This window comes from Phragmites australis, chromosome 24 (assembly GCF_958298935.1).
Source record: "Phragmites australis chromosome 24, lpPhrAust1.1, whole genome shotgun sequence".
In the NCBI taxonomy this organism is placed as follows: Eukaryota; Viridiplantae; Streptophyta; class Magnoliopsida; order Poales; family Poaceae; genus Phragmites; species Phragmites australis.
The window spans coordinates 12,132,845-12,149,720 of NC_084944.1; the positions used below are offsets into that span (position 1 = coordinate 12,132,845).

General features: G+C 44.7%; 1 protein-coding gene across 1 annotated transcript; it reads left to right on the forward strand.

Annotated features, from left to right (window-relative positions):
• Positions 1-7,030: 7,030 nt before the first annotated feature.
• Positions 7,031-14,881, forward strand: LOC133907100 (probable protein phosphatase 2C 71). The gene is made up of 9 exons (XM_062349124.1): positions 7,031-7,289; positions 7,386-8,068; positions 8,893-8,954; positions 9,199-9,268; positions 9,503-9,590; positions 13,600-13,769; positions 13,862-14,005; positions 14,095-14,223; positions 14,305-14,881. The coding sequence occupies exons 1-9, from the start codon at positions 7,121-7,123 to the stop codon at positions 14,470-14,472; spliced, it is 1,683 nt and encodes a 560-aa protein (XP_062205108.1). The 5' UTR covers positions 7,031-7,120; the 3' UTR covers positions 14,473-14,881.
• The last annotated feature ends 1,995 nt before the right edge of the window (positions 14,882-16,876 follow it).

Sequence of the window (16,876 nt, forward strand, 5' to 3'; positions counted from 1 at the left end):
TAAGCTTTCCAACGGAACTGATCCCATGTCCAAATTCTTTCTGAGTCAACAGGAATCGTCGAAACAAGGCGACGTCCAGAATCTGTCAGGGTGTTGTGCCACCATCTTTTGGGCCGTTGGGCCGTGTAACGTGTTGGAGTCCATTAGGGACACGTCCAGGGGTCCTTGGCCGACCCTAGTCTTTTATATACAGTAGCCGCCACCCTAATTAGGGTTGGGTTTTGCTTAGATATTGATCTACACACAGTTGTGAGATTTTCGCTCTTGTTCCGGACCGACTAGGCCGCCGCAAGTGTTTGTGGAACCCCGACTTCGAGTGCTTGAATTCAATTTGCAATATTTTCGATTGCATCTTCTACGTTCTTGCTTGTGTTCTCGGTATGCTTGCAGGGATTGAGCCTTCTTGACGAGGTCAACCACGCGACACGGTTGATAACCATCGGAGCTGTGGTGTAGTGATTGCAAGGGAGACGATCTGTTCGGGTCGAAGCCTTTGGATCATCAACGTCGAGTTCTCCACCCACCGACTTATCGCTACCTATTGGAAGATCAGGTCAACATTACTCATCAAATCTTCTATTATTTTTCTTTGAAACGAAATCTCTTGGCAAAGAGAAACAACAACGTGGGCAAACTGAGAAACTCAGTTGAAATGTGTTTTGGTTTATATGTGATTAGTGATTGATATGGTTGTCGATTTGGTTTGCCGAGTTTCGGATTGCCTGGGTTGTGCGTAGAGTCCGCAAAATTCTTTAGATAGTTTGCAGTTTTGAAGTGAATTGGGATGTGCGGAGAGTCCGCACATTTTCTCGAAGAGTCCACATTTTTGCGGAGTGTCCACTCTCTTCTTCGGAGAGTTTGCAGTTGAGCATAATTTGAATTTTGATTGAATGTGCTCTAAGTTGATTTGAGTTTTTAATTGAGCATTTTGATCATGGACTAACTGCAGATGGAGTTGAAGATATGTGTTTGCTTGTCTCATGGTATGCAGGTGATGGATGTAACTTGGCGGTTGACGGTGGGTGATCGGGGTCAAGTGGGGTGCTTGGTGCCGAACAATCAAGGAGATCGAATGAAGTCAAGGATGATCCTAGCGGTATACATGGAGGTCAAGCAAAGCTTGAAAGATGAATGAAGATGGTGTGTTGACACAAGCGAAAGGGATGCTGGTGTAAGTGATAAGGTGACCTGAGAGATCGGGAGTGGGAGAGACTTACCGATAGATAGGATTGCAAGACGGAGTATACGCGTCGACATCAGAACGCTTGCTTAGTGTGTGAGTAAGTGGTGTGCCATGCTTTGAAAAGCGTGCAGAGGGTTTCACGGTTTGACCTTAAAATCATGGAAAGACTGGATGAGTATATGGCACCATCATGAAGCTTACGTCGAGGCGAAGCTATGTTATAAAAGCGTCATGGCTGTCTAATGAATGGAGAAGAAAATAGATCAAAATATTATCGGTGGTAGGTTAGAGTATACTACATGAGAGGGGTATTTTAGAAAAAGCTAGGAAATTTAGAGATCAAATTTTCTAGACATATAAATAGAGGGATAAGGCTAGAGAGAGCCGTGAACCAGCCATTTGAGCCCCTTGTGCTACCCATATGAGAGCATTATGCTGGGGTTTTAGATGAGAGAAGGATGAGTGTTTAGCCTATGTAATATGTGAGAGTTTTGAGAGAAAAATCTTTGTAATCTGTTTAAAATAGGGCTGATCTTTTTGAGTAATAAAGTTTATTTTATCACATATGTTTGAATTCTCCTCCTTCTAGTTTCCCTCTATTGGTTCTCTTGCCTTGTGTACAAGTTTTTCTTTTTCGATGTTGATTTTCGTTTTCTTAGTTAAATTTTAACACCTTGTGAGATTGTTTTTCTTGATGCTAAAGTCATAAAATTCACAACACATATATATGCGATATGATCTTGAATTGACTTACCTTTAAACCATCATCTTGGAGATCTTTGTTCACCCGGTGTTCATCTTTTGATCATTAAGTGATCATTTCTAAATATTCAACCTTTGTGTGAGGATGAGTCATAGATTGGGTTTTTTAGAACCTAGTGTTCGATTCTAACCATAAAATCCATCTTGTATTGAATCTTTAAGTTTAGTTTTTGATTTTTCTCATAAACTCCGCCCTCTCCGGTCCCATCTCTTGAGTCTCCGGACTTTCTAGGTAGGTGAAGTTTTTTCGCTGTGTATTTATGTTACGTTCTGTTGTGATTCTCTTTTACAGATGTGTTAGGTGATCAAATAGGAGAAAACCATTAATTTAAAAAAATATGTTGATACGTCTATTCACCCCCTCTAATCATCACTATCGATCATACACAAACTATTTAACTTAAACGGAATTTACGCAAACAAAACGATCTGCACCCTCAAATAGCTCCGTTAATTCGATCTTGCTCCCCTTGAGTTTTGCCATCCATCTACCTTCCAGTTATATTTCGTTCACTAATCATTTGTGAACTTTTGTATGTATACCAGTTTTCCAAAGACAAATCAAATCTACACCGCCATTTTCCCATAATATTTTAAGCTAGCGTTGTACAGAATTCTAAAATCAAGAAATCATCTTTAATTATTGACTCCTAGGAACATAAATCATTTCTAGGTGGAAGATACTTACATTTTTCTTGCCCCAATAATTAGAACCTGCTGTGCACGCAGCTACTCTCTCAGCACTCCTGCTAAGCTCAGGAATGTATCCCCTGGGGTTCGGGCCCACATGTAAGTGGGTGGTATGTTGAAATCAGTGAGCAGCTTGCGCAAATTTAAGCAACGTCCTGTCTTTCACTGTCCAGTGGGTCCAGAATTAACCTGGTGGGCCCAGATGGCGGTGACGCTTGTGGATGAGTTGCACGTGCTTTTTTCATCACTATTTGTTATCCACAATAGTATCTGAAATATATGTTGTGAACAATGCAAATTTGATCTTTGTTAATTGTTAAAGAATATATAAAAGGGAGGATAATTTAGTAGCTGGTATATCAGTAGAATTTCAGTTAGATTCATGCAATAATTATTAGCAGGACAACATATGAACTGACTACTGATCCATTGGATGCCAATCGGATGGTAGATTGTTCTTGCGTACACACAATCGTGGTGTAAATCTAGCAAAGAGTAAAAAAAAAAACTTTTTTTGAGACACATCGAAATCCAGGTTAATTGCATTACCAAAGTAGGGAAATCGTTCAAAAATCAGAGTGCATATATAAAAGCAAAGATTGACTGTTCTTAATATGTAGTAATAAAGCACATTTAGGGTACGGAACAACTTTGGATGATACTCTTGGCCATGAGAATGTATACTCAAAGATGTAATGGCTCTAATATAAGCTCATGCCTTTTATATTAGTATAGGGTTTTTAAAAATTCTTGTTAAGACCATGTTTATATGCCAAACGACAATTTAATGGTGCCATCGCATCCATCTCTCAACTTCACCACATCAAAAGAATCATTGGATGGAGGCGACAGAATATTTGTTATCACATAGCTTATAGATCGTCTCTTGGAGATTTATGTGATACCATAGAGATAGCCTAATAGACAATGATGAAGGTTTTATAGGACCACACAAAAATACCTTAAGAGAGACCCTACCGTGGATATTTATATCTCAAGCTGTTGTTAAAAGCTCATGTAAAATCAAAAGACATAGTAAAAGAGAGCACCACCATAAGTAGTACTCCATGCGATCTCAAATATAAGTTCATTTGGATTTGGGTGCAAAAATTAAGATGAGGAATATAATAACACTATTGCCTATCATTATTACTGAAGTTAAAGTGGATAACAAATTTATTACATTGATTAGAGTGCATTTAAGTAGCAGTATACAAGGATGAATGTTGGTGGAATGGTACCGTATGGGCCTCTGTTCGTTGACTTCGATCACAATGGTCAAATCCTAAAAACTGAAACAGAGAGGCTAACGTCAAGGTAGGAATAATTCATTTTATACTTTGCAAGAGTTAGGATCGAGAAGGCATAGTAAAACTCAAGGAACAAAGCTCGGAGGCGAAACCCGAAGCTCAAAGAGTGCAGCAAAGCCCTGAGGCCGAAGGGGTGCGACGAAATCTGAAGCTTGAAGGAGTGCAGCGAAGCCCTGATGCCGAAGGGGTGCAAGGAAGCATGAAGGATGAAGGGGCCAGCGAAGCCCTGGGCCGAAGGAGGGTGGCGCGAGGTCCTTCGATGATAGCGAAGGCTAACCTAAAAAGGAATTCACAAATTAGCTCGAACCTAGTAATGAAATAGCTGAAGGGAGATCGCTAGTAACCTGGGACAAAGAGTCCAGTGCGGGTCCCCCAAGACATGTGTCGAGATTTAGTTGCTTAGGGCAATATAGGTAGACAATGACCATAATACCCTTGAGATATTCTAAAATATTCTCTAGTGTTAGTCGGAATATTCCTGTGGATAAGGGGTAACGATGTAATGACAACGGGAGTGGTTGAGGTATACCTATAAATATCCTCACTCATCTAATGTAAAGGAGAAGATGAACAATTATTATATCAACAGCTACTACACTGTTCACTATGTTGCGATCACGATCACAACATTTGTCATTGTCTGTGGGGATCGAACCCATGACCACGTGATGGTCTCATGCCACTAAAGATTAGGAAAGAAAAGGCACAAGCGTTTGTGGATAGCGAGGGAGGCTTAGAGGTCCCTTTGCAATAAGAATGAGTGGCGGCAACCAAGGGGACCAAGGCTTCGGTCGAGACCCCTAGGATCGAAATACTAGGAGTCGGCATGGGTGTTCCAGGCAGAGCAGGGGTTCGGAGCCGTCATGCTAGATTACCATAGAGGTCAGATGGTTGCGCCCGAGGGCTTAAAGCATCATTGAGCTCCCCCACATGCCCCAACGAACCATGTAGCAATTCTCGATGGCAATGATGCACAGTATAGAAGTCAAGTGGAGGAAGCCAACAAGCGAATCCAAGAATTGCGCGAGGAACTCAGGTCCCTTCGTCAATCCCTCTCGTCTCAGCAAGGATCTCCAGGAGGCCTCAGCGACAGCGGAGACCCAGAGATACTTCATCAGTGAGTGTCGGAAGAACCCCATCAACCACGAGCGGTAGATCAAGCCTTCGTGTTGGCCACAAGTCTACAGATGTGATCATGGCATCCGGGGTTCAAGATGCTTAGATTTCACTTTTATAATGGTGAAACTGACCCGAAGGAGTTTATGATGAGCTTTGAGGCCGAAATAGAGTCTGCGGGGGAGACGAAGCTACCATGGCCAAGGCTTTTGTCCTTGCCATCAGGGGGGTCACACTCTCATGGTACACATCCCTCCCATAAAAAATGATATTCTCTTGCGGGCTGCTTTGGGAGGCGCTTTTCTCAAATTTCCAAGGCAAATATGTAGCTCCAATCACCGTGGGGATCTATTTGCAGTTAAGTAGAAGGAAGATGAAAGCCTAAAGGAGTTTACTCGATGCTTCGTGCGGGTGAAATGTCAAACGAAGGGTCTTAGTGATGACACCATGATAGATGCTACATGACAAGGTCTTCGTCCGAGTGCCCTGGCCTCGCGCCTAGCATGGAAGCCAGTAAGGGACGTGGACGAGTTATTCACCAAGATGGAGGAGTACTTGAGGGCCAAGGAGGATGAGCTTCAGAGACACGTAGACAGGCCGACCCTAGAGGCCAAGAATAGCAGGCCAAACAAAGGGAAAACATATGAAGGAAAGGAGACAGAAGAGTGTCAGAAGGAAGCTTATAGATCCTCAGACAGGCACATAACCCATCATCATCACTCTCACTAGCCAAGAGGCCATAAGCGAGGAGTGCACAACATTGAGGGGAACTCGGATAGAAGCAAACAGAAAGGTAGAGGCTCAATGAGGGCTCAAGGCCGCGGCTCCGGATGACCCAAGCCATTGTACTGTGCAATACAAGGAGAAACACGAGTCACACAACCAAGCTATGCCCTCATGTAGTGGCCCTGAAGGAAGAGCTAAACCGATAGGCATCTAGGCCTTCGAGTTCAAGCCCTTCACATAATCCTCGGACACTACACCATGTAGAGATGAGGGGTGGGCCTAGTTTTAGGCCAAATCATGCATACAACCACCCACCCTACTACCCCACATCATGGACCGAAGCCCCTCTTGTGCATTACTCACAGATGCCCGAGTTACCACCGCCCCCATAGAGAATGGCTATTGAAGCCCCTCCAACTAGAGCAAGGTTAGTTCAGAATGTGGAGGGGCCTCGCAGCGTGATAATGGGCATCTCTGGGGCGCCAGCTACGACTTTGAGTCCAAGAGGCAACGGAGGGAGTATGTGCGCATAGTCAATTATGTGGGAACTAGTTCCCCAATGGTCAGGTCTCAGTGGTCGCACCAGCCGATAACCTTTTCACAAGAGGACCTCACTACGTCAGGACAGGGATTTAGTAACACACATATATGTTACTATATATCAATAAATGTGTTACAGAGGTTTGTAGTAACATATTTGATATGTGTCTTTATTGCCTATATTACTACGGTAGAATCTATTGTCGCACATAATAGTTGCTTATAAATATATCCATTCACCTAATGTAAAGGAGAAGATGATTAGTTATTATATCAACTGTTACTACACTGTTCACTATGTTATGATCATGATCACAACAATGAATGAAGAAAAAATTATATTGAAGTTATGATAAATCTATATTTAGTGCATTTGAGAGAAGTCTATATTGGTCTTATATTTGCCATGGGAGGGAGGGAGTTGAAGCAAAATGTGAAATGGCTAGAGTAGTCTCTCCTATCCCTCGTTATCCACAGCCAAGGTAAAATAACGACCCTTCATTGCTGGGGTCAAGGTAAAATAACGACCCTTCAGGGCACAACGCCCCCCCACCCCCACCCCAATAGCAACCGTGGGACCCGCAGGCGCGTCGGACCCACGCGCCAGCGACCTTCACGGGCGCCCCTTGCCCTGCCGTCCAGTCAAGGACTCCGGCACCCGAGGCGACAACGAACCCTTGTTGCCTCGTCAAGATAGTCCACAGCCCGTCACCCCTCCCAGCTGAGCTCTCAGTCTGTCGTAGCATTCAAATCTCTCTCTCTCTCTCTCTCTCTCTAGAGCGCGAGGCGAGCCATGGCGGAGCTGCCCCTGGCGGCGAGGCTGCTGGACCTGCGCCCCTGCAAGCTCGCCCCGAAGCCGCCGCCCCCGCCGCCGCCACCCCTCCCCGCGCGACGCCGCACACACGCAACCGCCGCGTCGGCGGCGGCGCGACGCGCCGTGCCCGAGCACTACTCCACCACCGGTAAGCCGCTCGCGCTCGTCGACATGGCCGGTTGCTTTCCCGTTCCTTTCCTTCGTCTCTTGATTTGGTTTTGTGCTGTGCTGTGGCCGCGCGCAGAGCTGGCGGACGGGAGCATCGTCTTCCGGTTCGGTCACCCGCCCGAGGTGCTGGAGCCGGAGCCGGCGAGACATGTTCTTCAAGCGGCCGCAGAGTTCGTACCCGGCGCCGCCGTGGCTGACGGGGAAGCGGAGCTAGAGCCAGAGCAGGCCGTAACCAGGGCGGGATTGGGCGCGCCGGCTGGGGTCGAGGAACCGCGCCCGTACTCCGCAGCGCAGGACACGCTGACGCCTCCCCCTCCGGACGCCGGTTTCCAAGTGGACACCAGTGGCCAAATCGATGCCGCACTCGCCGCGAGTGAGGAGGCGCCAAAACAGGCGGTGGGTACCAATGCCGGTATCGAGGCGGAAGCCGGGATGTCCACCGCGGGGGCGCTTGCCGGGTCTGAATCTGAGTCTGCGCCCGAAGGCGACGGCGTCGCAATTGAGGTTGGTGTGCCGACCAGTGGCGCTGCCGTGGAGTCGACGGGGACGGGTTCGGAGGAGCGCCAGGGGAGGGAGGACGCCTCAGCCGTTGATGTGAGTGGCGGCGAGGAGGCGACGGGGACGGCCGGTATGGAGAACTCTGAGGAGGCGTCGGAAGGCTCCACCGCGCAGGATTTCGACACCGACGTGGAGACGGAGTCGAGCGGCTCCAGCGTCGACGAGCAGGGGGCCGTTTTCGGGGCCCCCCTCCCAACAGTGGTAAGCATGTGTTCCGCGTACTTGCTCCAAATATCCAGACTTCAGACTTGTAGTGCAGTTTAGTGTGTTAATCATCAGTTCTTGCTTCCATTCTGTTTCACGATTAAATTCCCCCAATTCAGTTGGTCTTTGGTAAAATGAAGGTGGTATCGTTTCGAAAGGTTTGTAAGAAAGTGAAAAAAATGGTTACTTTATTTTTTTATTGGCATATCATTCAATGAAGTTTAGAGCACAACTTTGTGAGTATTGCTTCTTTGGTTCATGTTTGTGGTGCACTGGTGCATGTGAAAACTTAGCATTAGTACTACTTGTAAGGGAAGGCTGAGTAGCACTTGTAGGCTTGCTAAGATTATGAACACAGAAATCCTGCTGGTTGTTGCATATTCCCAGTTTCCTCATTTATAATTCTGAGCTCACTGACTAGCGACAGCCGTATTTTTATTGGGTTTTTTTGGGAGAATTAGTTGTTATTGTGTCGCTTTCCCCTCTGCTCACATTCTGATCATGTTTTATATCATGTGTTGCTGTCGTGATATTTTTGTTTGGTTGCGTCATTGCCTTATGACCATATCTTGCAAGGATCCACATCTTATACTAGACGACAATGCCTGTGTTTGAGATCAACACATAAGATAGGTATACAATGTGATGTGACATACATGTATCTTTTAAATAGTATGGTTTGCAATATTTAGGTGCCAAATGGAAATATCCTTGTTAACCAAGGGCAGAAACCTTGTGCAGTTATAATCTGTTGGTGGTGTTGGGTTGGACTCTCTGATACATGCATTTTCGAGGCTAATGTGTTCATTTCTATCCCATAGGAACAAGTTAGCAACAAAGTGGATTGGAAAAAGGACACTTCAGACGTGAAGAGTTCTGATAGGTATTACTTTGTTGTCTTACTTTAATTTCAAGTATTTCAAACCATAAAGTGGCCAATAATAGCTTATGTGGTAATGCTTGAGTGCTTGTGTTGCTGTGAAAGCTAGATGTGGCATGTGTTTTCTCTTCATTTTAGTATCTCTGTCATGCTAGCCTATCTTACTGCTTTTCCTCTCTTTATGCTTGTAGTTCAGAACATCAAAAGATGCTTTAATCATTTTTTTCATGTTCTAATTCACATCTAGGATGGTTCCAATAGCCCAATCAACACTTGTGTTGTCATCTGGTGCTGCGATCTTGCCTCATCCTTCAAAGGTAATAGCTGTCTTCGTTTTCTCTTTTCTGAAATATGTATTTGGTACCTCGCGCCAAATTACAGAAAGAAATTTGACTTGTACGATCTCAATTGTTGTCTTGCTAACATAAGTGACTAATTATTGCTCCAAAATTCACATACTCATCTTTGCTATGCAATATTCCCTTAGGTCACAAAAGGCCACCATATGACCAATCCATACTTCCCCTGACGCTTCAGTTAAACTTTTCCAGGTAGCAACAGGTGGAGAAGATGCATATTTTATTTCATGCAATGGCTGGTTTGGTGTGGCAGATGGAGTTGGCCAGTGGTCATTTGAAGGTAAACCACATGAATCATGCTTACATTGATTTTGTAGTTCAGCCTTATGAACTATGCCCAGCCTTCTGGCACTACAGTGCTAGTTGTAATATATATTTATAAACTCACTTTAAGAAGACATTTCATTTCCGGACAACTATTCCTTAATCTGTCACAGACTCAAAGGGATGCTTGTTTTTTAGAGAAAACAAATGGAAGGGTGTGGAACAAAAAAATTCAGAGGGAAGCTTGTTTGTTAGATAACAAATAGAAGGATGCTGAGCAAAATTTTCTTGACTGCTGGGTATTATATCTTCTGTCTATACTGGGTAGAGGAAAAGAAATTTTTTGCTCAGTATAATATAATATAGTATGCTTTCAACATACAACAAGAAAATATTGCCAAACTCTTACATAGTCTGATAAAACTTGAAATGTAGGAATATGCTTTCCCATAGGATTGTCGTGGACCTCATGTATTAGAAATGGGGCTTGAGCATATTTTGGTAGTTGCATTGTTTCTGGCCCTTGGAAGGTTTATAAGAGTCAAGAGAGTTAAAATTATTTATCTTTTGATGTAAATCACATACAAGAGCTTAGTGAACCGTTTTAACTTCATTGGATTTAGTTCTGTAATAAGGATCAGCTGGTTGAATGGAAAGTAAACTAAATTATTTGTTATTTGCGTTCAAAGGCGGGACAATGACGAGACCAGAAATCAGAAATGTCAAGAGTTAGGCAATGATCATCGAACTGAACGGTGATGATATAATTCCTTTTGCTTTTCAATTATTGTGTCTTAAAAAATGCTAGACATGACGAATGCACCCAATATCAACATAAAAGATGTTAAACTGTATATGCCCTTACATCTCAATACATTACTCATTTAACAAATAATTCGTAAGGTTGGAGAGATTTTTAGATCCAGTATGCCTAGATACCTCAACTGATGTGGATACGCATGCAGACTAACAAGTTGACATAATAAAAGTTGAAAACGACAGGATCTAGGTGATCTGAGGATCTCTACTAGTACACGCATTGTACCTACTCCCTGCTAAAAACTATGGGATGACTCTAAAATCGTTTTAGTATGATGTTATGTGCGGGAAGGGGCGGCGGCGGCAGCAGATCGAGGCTTGCCATATAATTAGGAGATATAGTTGGTAGGAGTCGGATTTGATTCAATTAGGAGATAGGTTTGATTTGGTTTTCAATTCAATAGGAGATAAATTTGGTAAGTTAGGATTTGGAGTTGGTTTAGGATTGTAATTTTCTCTCTCTATATAAAGGGGCAACTGCACATCATTGTAATCAAGGGAAGAATTAATCTAACTCTCCCCAATCTATAGTCTAATCTCTCCCCTAGTAGCCGACGCCGCTCGGCTATCCTCTCGGGGAAGTTTATCCCCCTAATGATCCTAGGATCATAACATCCGGTATCAGGATCATACCTTCCTATGGCCTCCACCATGCCTAGTTCAAGCGACAAGGTCCATCCAGCCGATCAAGCTACCTAGGATGTCATCTTGCAAATGATGATGAAGCTGGATCGTCTCGACGCCTTGGAAGCTACATTGCGCAACATCGATCATCAGCAGCGGGCGCACCACATCGCCATCACGTGCCTGGAGAACACAATCATCGCGTGCGGAACGTTCTGGCGCAACACCATGATACAGGCCTACACGCAAAACCATTGGCACCGTGACGCGATCAAGGTCAACGTCTGCATGCTCAGGTGCCCCTGCTCCCTTGGAGCGGCTTCTCCTGCGGTGATCGGTTCCTGTTCCTGCTCAAGGCTTGCGGCGGCCTGGCGGCGCTGGAGCTGGGCAGACTGGTGCCCGCACACGTGGTGAGTTCCGGCTACAAATTCCCCGACAGGCTCCTGGACAAAGGCATGTGCTACTTCGACTGCATGAATGATGTCTACGACGTCGAACCCAAGGTCAGGCACTATGCCAGCTCGAGGACGAGGTGCTTGTCGAGGGGGGAGAGATGTTATGTGGGGCCTGCAGTTTGGCTGCCACAACAGGAATGAAGGAAGGGGCAACGGCGGCGGCAGCAGATCGAGACTTCCATATAACTAGGAGATATAGTTGGTAGGAGTCGGTTTGATTCGTTTAGGAGATAAGTTTGATTTGGTTTCCAATTCAATAGGAGATAAGTTTGGTAAGTTAAGATCTGGAGTCGGTTTAGGATTGTAATTTTCCCTCTCTATATAAAGGGGTAGCGGCACCATGGTTGTTACGGCGGTATGGCGAGGCGCGGCGACCCACCATCTTCACAACTTTACAGCGCCATGGCGCGTGGCGTGGCGACGCCATACACACGTGGCGAATATACACATTATAGTCTAGGATATTAACAAATAACAATGTAAATGTAGCTTAACAGTTATAATCTGCGATATTAGAAAATGTAAATGTAGCACAAAAGGCAAATAATAATGTAAATGTAGCACAAAAGACATATAACTCTCTCATGTCTCAAAGTTGTACTGTTGTGTCATTGTGTGCTAGTGTGCTTAAGCTACTGTTATGTGTGCTAACTGCTTAGTGTGGTACTTTGCTATGTGTGCTACAGCTTAGAGTATAGCTAATGCTTACTCCCTACTGTTATGTGTGCCTAGTGCAGCAGTGCTTGAGCTGTGTGCTACACTGTTACGGGCCTACTGCTGCGTGTCAATGTGTGCTTAAGCTGTGTGCGTGCTAAGTGCTCAAGTGTGCTACACTGCTACTGCTAGTGTGTGTGCTACTGGCATACTGCTACTCTGCTAGTGTGCGTGTGCTCATAGTGTGATACTGGCCTGCTGGCTGTTAGTATGCGTGAGAGTTGAAACAGAACAAAAAAAAACACAATAGAAGAGGAGCCGAGGAGCTACTCGATGGAGGGCGGCTGGGGGTGGCCGGCTCGGGAGATGTCAACTCGAGGGTGAGGGCAGCCGACGAGGGAGACACCGAGGGCAAGGCCGACGGAGGGCGAGGGCGGCCGAAGATCCGAGGCGGGGGCGGCGAACACAGCAGGTGCAGGGGCGGGCGGAGATCGACTGTCCCGCCTTCGCCACTGGCGGCTCGGGCTAGGGTTCCTCAGTCCTTGCGGGCTCTCGATGGATGCGGATAGAATGGTGTGGGCGGATTCCTCAATCCTTAACTGGATTACCAGGTAAGTCACCACCAATCTAACCTTCTATTACGCCCGCCACATAGCCGTCATGTGCCACAGGACGCCATACAGGCGCCACGGGGACGCCGCGGTGAGCTGCCATGTGCCACAGGACGCCATACAGGCGCCACGGGGACGCCGCGGTGAGCTGCCATGTGCCACAGGACGCCATACAGCGCCACGGGGACGCCACGAGGACGCCACAGGGACGCCACGGCGATATGGCGGACGCCATACACGGCGGAGCCGTGGCGTCCCTGTGGCGACAAGCGGATTTCCGCCACGACGACATATCGTCGTTATGGCGACGATATCCCGACGCCATAACAACTATGAGCGGCACATCATTGTAATCAAGCAAGAGAAGAATTAATCTAAGTTTCCGTCAATATTTTAAGTCTTCCCAATCTATAGTCTAATCTCTCTATTAACAGCTGACGTTGCCCGGCTATCCTTTTGGCATATGTTGATCCCCCTAATGATTCTAGGATCATAACAGAATTTGGGTATAGGAAGTAGAAGCATCATTCTTGAGGAGAAGAATGTTATTCTGAAATGTCAAGGTTACCACCACAGCCTCTACATGAGATACAGGCAGACAATTTTGCTGCTTGAGATAAACTTCAAGTTAGATTGGCAGTCCCTCTAAGTTAGAGGGGAAATAGTGTTCATATTGGTTGTACTCCTGGGCTCCTAGCAACACTCAGGAGAGCTTGGCCACCAATAACGAAAATTCTTAGGTTCAACGTGATAAGTTTGGGCTCGCATGCTGTGCCTGATATCTGTGCAAAGTGAAATTTTGAATGCGTTGTAATTGTTCATGGGAAATAGTGGTAAGTGTAGCTGTAACTTCTGTACTCAGGAATCAACGCTGGGCTTTATGCATGTGAACTAATGGATGGTTGTAAAAAGTTCATTACGGAGTATCAAGGAGCTGCAGATCTTAGACCTGAGCAAGTTCTTTCAAAGGCAGCAGAAGAAGCACACTCTCCGGGTTCTTCCACTGTTTTGATTGCTCACTTTGATGGGCAGGTCTGTTCTTTTGATCAAGACTTTCCCATTGACTTTCCCATTTTCCGCATGGACAAATTTTGTCATGCTTATTGCAATTGTCCATGTTACAGGTCCTTCAAGCATCAAATATTGGAGACTCCGGGTTTCTGGTGATAAGAAATGGAGAAGTGTATGAAAAATCGAAACCAATGGTATATGGTTTCAATTTTCCGCTACAAATTGAGAAAGGAGACGATCCCTTGAAACTTGTACAGGTACAAACAGTGACTCACTATTGCTGTTATATGCCACCGTATGAATTGTTGAAACTTAACACTTCGGCTAATTTTCTCTCTCCTTTCAGAATTATACTATTGATCTAGATGAAGGTGATGTTATCGTAACAGCAACCGATGGTCTTTTTGATAATGTCTATGAGCAAGAAGCAGCTGCCATTATCTCAAAATCGTTGCAGGCAGATCTAAAACCAGCGGTCAGAATTAACTGTCCTCATAAATAAAGTACCATGTGTGAATCTGAATATCGAATCATCACTCAGTTATTCCACTTGCAGGAGATCGCCGAGCACTTGGCTGCCAGGGCCCAGGAAGTGGGGAGGTCTGGAGCAGGGAGAAGCCCGTTTTCAGATGCTGCTCTCTCATTTGGGTACCTTGGTTTCAGTGGGGGCAAACTGGATGACATAGCCGTCATTGTATCAATCGTCCGGACATCTGAAATATAAGTTATACAAGATTCACTGATGCAGAGAAGCTCTCATGTTTGGTTGAAGCTATACTCCAGGCGAGCCGGCCATCTTTATATTGTACAACAAGATGTTCAGCTGCGCATTCGTGGTGGTTTCCCCCCAAAAAATGGCAAGTATACATGAGCATTGAACACCATGGTTGATCAGCAGTAGCCAACGACCAACAGTGCCGTGAGCGAAGCTCCTCCCTGTTATCGTTCAAGCGTCTAGACGCTGTATTGTGGTTTTTGGTTTGGCTAATGGCTATTGAGATATAGCGCCATTTAGATGGAGTGTTGTGATCCTAGTCTTAAGCTGTAAACCAATGTCAGAAGGATGTCATGTATGGAAGACAACAGTGCATAGGATTGAACAACATTGATTGAAACTTACGAAGTTAAAATTATATGTTGTAGTATTGCCAACGGTATTTAGCATTCCATTTTGCAATTACATCATGTCTGTCCATGAATGAAGCTGTAAGGATAGGATGTCCTACGAGGGGTTAAATTAGGGTTTTTAAAAACTATTTGGCTTATACACAAAGTAAAACATAAATTATCCCAACAAAGTTTTGCTTCCTAAGTTCTAATCTTATCAACTACACTTCACAATTCTAGTAAAGCTAAACTTGAGGAATTAAAAGTGCAATAAGTAAGTGCAAAATGTAAAGGGATAGAGAGACGCAAACTAAACACAACGGCTTTGTCCCTTGGTATTGGTGACTTATCAGTTTCCACTAGTTCATGTTGGAGCATCCACTTAAGGTATTGCTCCCCATTAACCAGAGTAAGGGTTCACGAAGTGCTTCCACCACCACCTTTGCTAGGGTAGTGGCATGCTGAATTCCAACCGCTCACAGTCAGCTTGAGGCTGCTCCGCACATCATCGTAGTGTCCCTCAAGATTCCACACCTCCAAGCCGTCTAGGTGCTAGAAAACAACAAGAGTAACGAGCTAAAGCCACTCACTTGACCTAATTTAGGCTAATCACGTAGCTATGATGCACACTAGGCATAATTTAGCACTACTCCATCTTTTTTGCTAAAATGCCTTGCTCCTCAATGAACTCCTATAGTTCAAAACCCTCTCCAATATGTGGTCAGATGGATGGGGTATTTGCAGCCTCACTACAAAACCTAGCTGTTAGGCTTGGTCTAAGTAGAAGCTACACTCACCGAATGATCCAGTGCCCCACCAAAATGTTGGACTTCACCGGATGGTCCTGTCCCTCAACGGACGATCTCAATGGAAGAACCGTTGCGCTGAAACTCTAGAAGCCCACCTCTTGGGAAAAATTGGTTTGTCCCATTGTCCGGTGCACTAAATGGACTCACCAGAAGTTTTGGTGACCTAACCAAATGACCCAATGCCTTAGTATTCTTTTTCTACTCTGCCACTTCACCCGATGATCCGGTGATCCCACTGGATGGTCTTGCTCTGAATTTCAAGGGGTATTTGTCCAATTAAATTCATCTTAAGTATCAACTTTATGGCTTCTTTTCCTTGATACCTTGGGTCTTACACTCTTACTCTAGTCTACTGTTAGGACTAGATAAACCTAGTGTGCATCATCACTAGACTAACCCAAATAACCTATGTCAAGATAAACCTAAACCATCTTTATAGTATAGCCATCCAAAAATAGAACATATCTATTTCCGAGTGATGCTCTTAACATTATAATCACTTGAGCTAAATAATTGATTCTTGTATCTTCATGAAGCTCTTTCTTGGACTTTTATTTGATCCCTTTGAGGTGTATGGTTCCTCGAGCCCATCACCTTCATATCAATGAGACTAAAATCTTGCATACTAGCAAACAATGTTAGTCCCAATGATTAAATTGATATTAATCAACCAAATCACCATTACCCTCACACAAGAGCCTAGATCATACAGGAGCTTGAAAGCAAAGGTTTGCAATTAGAATGTGATGACAAATAATTGTAATTTGGACAACAAATCTATTGAGGTTTAGTAAGATAACAATTCAATATGTATGAGGTAGTGATCACCAGCCCTACAACTATCAGTTGTATATCGAAACAAAGGACACACGATATAGACAGGTTTGGACCTCTTGGAGGATAATAGACCTATGTCATGTGTGTTGTCTTAAGGCTTGTATTGACTCGAGAAAGGGATTACAATATAAGATGTTTAGGTCTAAGCCCTGAACTATTTGGCAAATTCTTTGAGCTAGTCGAGGTCTTCTCCTGGTCTTGAGGTCTTGAATCTCCTCGAGTTGAGTTGACTTCAATTGGGTTGAATTGAGTTGTCTTGACCACACCCCTACCTTGGTTATATATGAAAGGACCTTGATGTCACCTGGAGGGGGGGGGAGTGAATAGGCGTTTTGAAAACTTTGTCCCATTTTGAATAGTTGGCCTAAACTAACA

Bases quoted from the DNA above. Each gene is read 5' to 3' on its own strand.
- LOC133907100 (XM_062349124.1), top strand. From the start codon at position 7,121: ATGGCGGAGCTGCCCCTGGCGGCGAGGCTGCTGGACCTGCGCCCCTGC. The intron at 8,955-9,198 runs GTATTACTTTGT...ATTCACATCTAG, and splicing joins GACGTGAAGAGTTCTGATAG to GATGGTTCCAATAGCCCAAT. The intron at 14,006-14,094 runs GTACAAACAGTG...CTCTCCTTTCAG, and splicing joins ATCCCTTGAAACTTGTACAG to AATTATACTATTGATCTAGA.